Source organism: Microtus ochrogaster, chromosome 19 (genome assembly GCF_000317375.1).
Source record: "Microtus ochrogaster isolate Prairie Vole_2 chromosome 19, MicOch1.0, whole genome shotgun sequence".
In the NCBI taxonomy this organism is placed as follows: Eukaryota; Metazoa; Chordata; class Mammalia; order Rodentia; family Cricetidae; genus Microtus; species Microtus ochrogaster.
This window is the reverse complement of record NC_022021.1, coordinates 58996666-59005434: the sequence shown is the minus strand read 5'-3', so window position 1 is coordinate 59005434 and position 8769 is coordinate 58996666. Positions and strand designations below refer to the sequence as shown.

The window sequence follows — 8769 nt, the reverse complement described above, 5'->3', positions numbered from 1 at the left end:
AGTTACAGTACAGCCCTCCACCAGATACTGACAACAGTTTCATGGAAGTGGCTAGAACATGCCGGGCTCCAGGACAGCCACTGAAGACCAGGACTGACAAAGCAGCGCCTTCCTCCCGGCATCTCAGTTTTACAAATAAACATGCATACAGCAGAGGCTTTCTTTCACTAGTTGTCTATTACAAAGTATGAATTAATTAATTTTCATTACTAATCAGATTATGTGATGATTTTAATGCTATTTCCAAATTAATTAAATGTTGGCATTTACTTCGAAAGTTGACAAGGTACATACATGCTGTCGTCTTTTCTCTTGGGATCATAATTCTGCCTTTAACTGTGTTTACATAAGTATTGTTAAGTTTCCTTGTACAGAAATGTTCACTTAAGTAAGACAATTTCTGGCTGTAAAGGCCACAGAAACAGCCTCTCACTGGACTCCACCACGAGCCACACCCTGGGCATCCCACTGCGACTCTGGGCGATAATAGCCACCACATGGCTCCAACTGTCAGTGTTGCCTTTGGTGCTCGTAAGACTCCTTCCATGTTCACTGCTAATCACAGAACATTAACTTTTTCTCTCCGTTATGGCAGTGTTTAAAACTCTTCTAAAAAATGAGGTGAATGAAATTTTAACATAAGTTAGCAATTTCTCTTGTCTAGAATGCAGTACTAAAGAACAACATTCAGTTATGATCCCCAATGCACTATGTGAGAAACACGCTGCTATAGCATTCAACAATCAGTCACATAATTTCTGAAACAGAAGCAAATCAGAACCATAATACTCACAGTGACATAAAAATTAGCACAAAATCTACATATACTGAGTTAGGTTCCAATTACATATTTTTACTCTTTTAAAATAGCTCCATACAATAAGGCTTCACTAAAGTTAAACAAGTCCTGAGGGGATATACATTTAATCATCAACAATCCATCACAAGAGTAACCATGTGCTCAAAAGTTAGAAACTTGGAAAAGCAGTTTAACTTACAACGATAATACTGAATGGAATGATTATTCCACCTAATAACGCATAGGGTATGGTGTCTTCTCTGTAAGGGTACTTGATGGACTCATCATTACAGAACACTCCTCGCTGGAAGGGGGTATGCCTTGAAGTAAGAATTGCAAAAGGCAATCCAGCTAGCAAAAGGGAATAAATAAAAATATCATTAAAAATTATCAAAACTGATTCATGGCAACAACCATCCCAGAGACTTTAAAAATGCATTTGCTATGGAAGTAAGAGCACATGTAACAAGGAAATGCAGACTGCATGCAGCGGAAGTTAAGAGGGTCGCTCGCGATGGAGGGGGGGTGCTTCTCTACAGGAGACAACGCTTCCAAGTCCTCTGCCAGCCACTTTAACACGGGCATCTTCCAACCTTTGTTTCTGCCCAAATACAGAAAAATCTCTTCTCGTGGTCTTATCTTTAACCAGCCAGGTTTCCAGCACTTTCTCAACCTCTATCTGTCACAGACTTTGTTTCGAAGAGGAAAACATTTTAACATTCCTTTTTCACTACAACGCTTAGACAGGCCAAGGTTACAGCTAGATTAGGACAGTGTCTAAATTAACTATTCATTTGTTTCTATTATCCAGAGAGTATTCAGAGCTGCCTTGGAATGGCCCCTGAAGTTGACAGACAATGGTGTCAAGCACAGACCACTGAACACACACCCGCTTTATCGTTTGTTTTCTGCGGGGATTATGCCTCACACTCACCTCTGAAAATGTTTAAATTCTTCATGTATTAAATATGGCCATTTGCTTATTACAGCTTACAGCTTTTAAAGAGAGATTAATTCAGCAGAAACCGTCAACAAGTCCACTTCCAGACTGATCCAAGCAGGCTCTCCCTTAGGTGTCCCCTTCTGCATGCAGTGTCTCACCCGCTAAGCTAGCCTGTCCATGCAGGTTCAAATGTTCCCTCTTCACAAGGCACCAAGCCCTGATGGTCACCCTAAGACTGACAACCAAGCCTCTGCTGCTCTGTTTACATAGCATCCACTCTGTCCAACCCACAAAGCAAGCAGATTCTGTCATTCTTTTCTGCTAGCTCTTCTACTTATCTGCCCACTTTCATGTAGATACTGAATAGCCAGAGTACATTACTTATGTAATGTACTTACGTACAATTTGCCAATGACAGCTGCCAACTCTTTAAAAACCCTTAAAATTCAACAAGATCCCCAAAGCCTTGCTTCTGATAGATGCTATTCTTTTAAAAAGTTACACTAGAGCTAGCCCACCCTCTCACTGAATCCAGGCTCACCCAATTCACAACATTCTTGCACTCAGGGTAATGGGGTGAAATACCCAGGCCTTCAATACATGCGCTACGGCTGTAGCACAACTTGAAGAGAGTTACACAGACTTCTCACTCTATCAACTCGAGTGCTAACTACACACACGGGGTGGAGGCTCCACTGCTGCCTGCCCTGCACAGCAGCTGGACACTGACCCTTCCACCAATTACAAGACTCGACGGAACGGACATTCGTTTCACATTCACAAAGAACTATTACATCTAAGGTTCATTTTATTTGTAAGAACTCTACAAAAACTAGTGGAAACTTTTACTGCCTACACAGCACATTTCTCAATTGGTTGCATTTTCCCAATCAGCATTGCTTCTTTCTATAGTAAGATATTTAGTACAGAAATTAAATACTCATCACTAGTATCCAAAACACTCTAGGTTTTGTGGTTTTAGTCTAAGGAAAATTTCGTATTAATAGCCTTAAATATACTAAAAATATTAATATGCATACCAATTAATACTAATTTTTTTCTCCTTTGGCCACAAAAATCAAGTTAAATTACTCTTAAATTTAGAGGAGAAAAACATTATTTTTCTTAAGATGGAGTGTGATAAGTAGTCCACTTTAAAATGAAGGAATGTGTAATTGGGTAAATATTCGATACGCTGTATAAAAAATCCTCAATGCTGCCAGGTATGGTGGCACAAGCCTTTAATCCCAGCACTCAGAAGGAAGAGGCAGATGGATGTCTGTGAGTTCCAGGAGCCAGGGCTGTTACAGAGAAACGGTCTTGGACCCCTGCCCGCCCCCCCAAAAAAAAAGGAATCCTCAGTGCTATCAGGATTACAAAGCTGAGTACAGTACAGTACGGTACATAATTACCCCGGAGAAGAACAGAGGAAAAAAACCAGGGCAGTGTCAACAGTGTGAGTCCCAATAGGAAAGGGGACAGGAGGAAACAAGAGATGCAAACGATTCCCTTAGCTACAAAAGAGAAAGAAAATGTGCAGGACAGATGTGACGTGAGAAACAATCACCAAGTAACAGTGACATTACATGGACACAGAGAGCGGTGAGCTGGTGCTGGTCAGGATGGAGGAGCAAGGACGAGTCAGAAGAAGAGTGTGTCGGGAGGGGAAGGCTGTGATCGCCATTCTCCAGTAAGGAGCTTTAATGGGGATGGAGGAGTAAAACCCGACAGGAAAGCAGGAATCACCACAGGTGCACTCTATCCGGAATTTGAGTTCGGAAGGCGTAGGGAATACTTTTAAGTTGGTAATAACCACTCCTTGTCACCATCACAGAAACCTGTGGAATATATAATAGCCTAATTCAGTTTTATTTCCACTAATTTAGCTCAGTACAGGCCAGCCACAGGTATTCACGACCCACTTAAGACTCAAAGGGATGCTTCTAGAACCTCTCAGAAATACAAGACCGAGTCCATGTGAGCTGGCACACAGCACTGGCACACATGCAAAGAGGCCGAGGACAAAGCCCATTTACTGAGAAAGAAGGGACTAGCCTGACCCGCCCCAGGGCAGGATGGAAAAGGTAGCTTGGGTTCCCCAGTGCCAGAAGGTCTCAATGGTCTCACTATCTAGGCTGCTGAGTACCTTCTATCTGTTTCAACAAACAAGTTTTACTTAGGCTAATGAGGAACAGTTTCTACCCCTTCCACGTCCTAATCATCCAACAGGGACAGCACAAAGGCTGCTTTTAGGCTTCTGGCTAATCTCTACAATACAGAGAATATTTCCAATTCAAATCCTTGTTTGCATTCCTAATTATTTCCTTAGAATATTTTATGTAAAATTAAAGGATATAAACGTTAACATTTTTGGCCAATTACTTCCCCCAAATGTAACTGTACAGTACTAATTTTCTCTACCAGCCGCGGTACAGTGTGGAAAAACTGAACATTTTAAGTAGACAGTTGACGCTATCTTTGACATGTATGACATCCAAGGCAAAAACGAAAGGACTGTCTATGTTGTTGTCAGTTCAAAGCAAACATCCTTTTACTTTTACCAGAAAGATTGCATCTCTTAAAAAAATCTCTTTTCATAATTTTTAAATGACTGCATCTGCCAGTATTTTCCTTAATACTCTAGCTGGGAAATTAATTTTAACTTCTCTCCTTCTTCTTTTAAAGACTGGCATGTTTATCGTGTGTGTGTTTATCTGTTTGTACACCTTGTGCATGTGTGTGGCCATGACGGCCGGAAGAGGATATCGGCTGCTCTGGAACTGGAAGTGCAGGTGGTTATGAGCCACCCAGTGTGGGCGCTGAGAACTCACCCTGGTCCTCTGCAAGAGCAGCCAGTGCTCTTAACCAGAGTCATCTCCCCGGCTTTCCTCCCCTCTTTAATAACCTTAAGGTCCAACATGTACCATAAAGTCCATCCACTGTAAATCCACCACCACAATCATTCACGAGCCTGTGTGCATTCCGTCCATCCTCCTACACCAACCTAGAGCGACCACTGCCCTGCTTCTGGCATCTCGTATAAATGGAATCATACAGCAGCTGGAACTTCCTATGTGCTCCTATTACTACTATAACGTCCTTGAGGCTTATTCATGTTGTGCCATGTGTTTTCCTTTTTATGCTATACTACTCTACTGTGCATACACAGCACATCTGGTTTCTCCAGGCACCAGTGTCCAGTTTGGGGATCTTATGACTAACACTCATACACAAGTCTCTGTGTAAATGTATTTTCATTTCTAACGAGCAGACACCTACAAGGAATTGCTGGGTCATGTAGTAAGTGTATGTTTAACTTTTTAAGAAGCTGCCAATTTATTTTTTAAAGAGGCTGTAGCATTTTCATCCCACATCCTGATTTTTAATATGTCCAATGGTTAGTCACAATGAACACATTTGAAGCTCAAGTCCTCTGAATAGAAACTTGAGATCATCCTTGAAATAGTACAACTTTCTGCTTCCGATAATGAAAATCTTCAATGGTTCAAATGGATATATAGTAGCTCCTAACTTGCACAAACTGCATACCACAAAAATATTTCCCCATCCTCCACCTGAGATAGTAAAAGAGTGCTAAAAACACCAGCTTCTTTAACTCTCTCTTATACATGTAGCTCAGGATCTTGGAACCATAAGAGAAATACTTGCTGTGGTAGAATATTATTTTAAGATCTGTAACATTTGCTTGTGTTGCATTCCTTACGCTGCATTTGTTTAACTCCGTGAAGCTGTGATGCTTTACCTGTCTAAAACACCTGATGGTCCAATAAAGCGCTGAACGGCCAACAGTGAGGCAGCACAAGGATAGGCGGGGCTGGCAGGCAGGATAAATAGAAGGAGAAAAAGAGAAAGCAAGACAGATCAAAAAGTGAGAAAAGTAGGACCAGCCACACAGCCAGCCTCGGAGTAAGACTGAAAGTAAGAAAGAAAAGGAAAAATCCCAGAGGCAAAGGGTAGATGGGATAATTTAAATTAAGAAAAGCTGGCTAGCAACAAGCCAAGCTAAGGCAGGGAGTCATAAGAAAAAACAAGACTCCATATATTTGTTTCGGAACTGGGTGATGGGCCCCTAAAGAGCCAAAAGAGTAAAAAGAGTTAAACAATAAAAACTTCGAAACTGTTTTAGTTAGAACTTGAGCAAAGCTTAAAAACTGTTGTCTCTTATATGAAAAAGACTCCGGTCAGCTTGCTCTACAGAGCGAGTCCCAGGACAGCCAGAGTTACACAGGGAAACCCTTTCTCAAAAAAACAAAACAAAACAAACAAAAATAACCAACCAACCAAAACCTCTTCTAATATTAGGGAAATGCAAATACTTCCATAAGTTATTTTTATGTAGTCTTGCCTGTCCTGGAACTTGCTCTGTAGACCAAGCTAGTCTTGAACTCACAGAGATCCTCCCGCCTCTGCCTCCTGAGTGCTGGGATTAAAGACAGACATCACCATGCCCAGCCTCTCTTCTACTAAATTTTAAAGACCTTTGTAGCAACTTAATTTTAAATACGTTTAACTCGATTTAGTACACAGACCAAAAGGCTGAGGAACTCATTCATGTCTTAGCAATCCAGACATTTAAATCTTATTCTTGTCAATATTAAGGTACATTTCATTATAAAAACTAATATCAGAGAGTGGGGTCTTAATGGTCTGAGGAAATCATCTTTAATTATTAAGCAAACATTCAAATCGGCTCAATAATGAACTGAGATCCCACTTTGTATGGTCATTAGTCAGGGGTCAGCGACGAGCTGGCAGGAGTCTGACTGTGGTCATTTCTAGATTTAAGCTGAAAGTAGCCAACAGGATCTGCTGGTGGACTGATTCAATATGCACAGATGAGAGAATAGCCAAGGATGGAAAGCAGGCTGAGCGAGCCATTTAAAGTTACACTAACTGAGAAATGCATCCCTGGAAAGGGAACTGGGGAACGGGATGAATCTGCTTGCGTTACCTATAGTAGACAGCGGACGTAATGCCCGCGATGCAGGGAAGACGTCAAGGCTACAGATGTAAACAACACACGCGAGCCAGATGGGGTCACAGAAGGAACAAGTCCAGAGAGGAGGAGGAGCCACGACTCCACAGCCACTCCGAGTGAAACATCCATGGAGAACAGAGCCTCACAGGAAAGGGAACGGGTGGGGTGTGTGTGTGGGGGGTGTTTTTCAAGACAGGGTTTCCCTGCATAGTCTTAGCTGTCCTAGAATTCACTCTGCAGACCATCACATCCGCCTGCATGTGCCCAATATGTATTTTAAAATTAATATTCACTGTGTATGTGTATATGCATGTGCACTTGCATGGATAGAACCCAGGGCTTTTCATGAGACAGCAGGTACTCTACCAGTTTTTAAGCCCTGCTTTTTTTTTTTATAAAACCTTTTAAGTTTATATAAAACCTGAGCAGAAAATAAATACACACATACACACCCTCTCTACTATCACACTCCTTGTCTTATAAACACCTTACCTCGGCCCAACACATTTGATAAAACTAAAGAACCAGTATCAGCACACTGGTAATAACTGCAATCTGAGGTCCACCTTAGGACTCATTTATAGTTCTGTCTGCACTGATACATCCACCTACAAATCCTCTGCTTTAGGTGCCCCCTTTATCCTCCCTCACCCCACTTAACTTTGTACTAGCTCTACGGTCTTGCATTTCCATAATATCACAGTTGACATCAGAAAATGCAGTCTTTTCACACTGGCTTCTTGTACTTAGTAATGTGCACTTGGAGTTCTTTCATGGTTCTTCATGGATGATGGTTCATTTCCTTGGGTTTTGTTCTTTGGCTCTTGCAGTTCTAAGGACACAGCACAGGGCCTTGCCCATGCGAGGCAAGTTCTCTAGCACTGAGCTACACCCCAGCCCACTTGTTTCTGTGTGTCATCAGATATGAATATTCTATGTGTGGAACATTCCAATTCCACACTTCATTTATCTATTCAAATACAGAAAGGCATCTTGCTTGTTTTGTTTTTAAGTTCTGAACAACTGTAGTCGGAAATTTTCCTGTCCTGACTGCCCACTCCCTGTCCTGGCAGCTGCTTCCAAATTACCACACAGAGACTTAATATTATTTACAAATGCTCAGTTAATAGCTCAGGCTTGTTACTAGCTGATTCTTACCTTTAAATTAACCCATAATTCCATTTATGCTGCCATGTGGCTCATGGCTTGTTACCTCATTTTCTGCATGTCCTGCGTGCTCAGTGCCTGGCTGGTGTCTCCTCCTACTCTGCCTTCTTCTTCCCGGTGTCCTATGGCTGTCTCACCTACGCTTCCTGCCTGGTTACTGGCCTGTCAGTTCCTTATTAACCAATGTAATACATATTCACAGTGTACAGAAGGATTGTTTCACAGCAAGCAATTATGAATAAAAGTGCTACAGACATGTGTGTGCAATTTTTTTTTAATGTGACCAGTTTGCAACTCATTGGGGTAAAAACTTAAGAGCACAATTGCTGTAGCCTATGGTCAGACTAAATTAACCTTGTAAGAAATTGCCAAAGTATCTTCCAAAGTAGCTATACCATTTTCTGCAGCATCTGGCATTATCAGTCTTCAATTTTCACTATTCTGGGGAGGACGGTGGAGCCCCAGTTTGACTTGACACCAAGCCCCTTTCACAGCTTGCTCACCATGTGCCTGTCTTCTTTCTCTTCAGACCTCCAGTCCACTTTCGGCTGGCTTGTTTTCCCTCTACCCCTCACTTTTTGGCCCCAGCTACATAGCCAGGCTGGCCTTGAACTGGAGGTCCTCCTGCTTTAGTGTCCCAAGCCCGGGACCACAGGTTAATAACTGCACTCAGCTTGGGTTGTTTTCTCGTTCTTAGAGTACTGTGATCCTTCACTGGTTTGGGAAAAAAATTTCAGAACACCTGTCTGTGCCATTACTGTTCTTTCTTTTTTTAAATAGGGTTCCTCTGTGTAAACCAGGCTGTCCTGGAACTCGCTCTGTAGACCAGGCTGTCCTGGAACTCGCTCTGTAGACCAGGCT

The 8769-nt window shown here is 42.0% G+C and overlaps 1 protein-coding gene across 2 annotated transcripts in view; it reads right to left on the bottom strand.

The window, feature by feature from the left end:
• The window catches only part of Plpp1 (phospholipid phosphatase 1), a 58175-nt gene that overhangs the window by 13325 nt on the left and 36081 nt on the right, over positions 1 to 8769 (bottom strand). The window contains exon 2 of one of the 2 annotated variants that reach the window (XM_005356807.3): positions 999 to 1150. The exons of the other annotated variant lie outside the window; for it this stretch is intronic. Coding sequence (XP_005356864.1) covers positions 999 to 1150 — 152 coding nt within the window. The remainder of the gene's footprint in view (positions 1 to 998; positions 1151 to 8769) is intronic. 2 annotated transcript variants of the gene reach the window in all.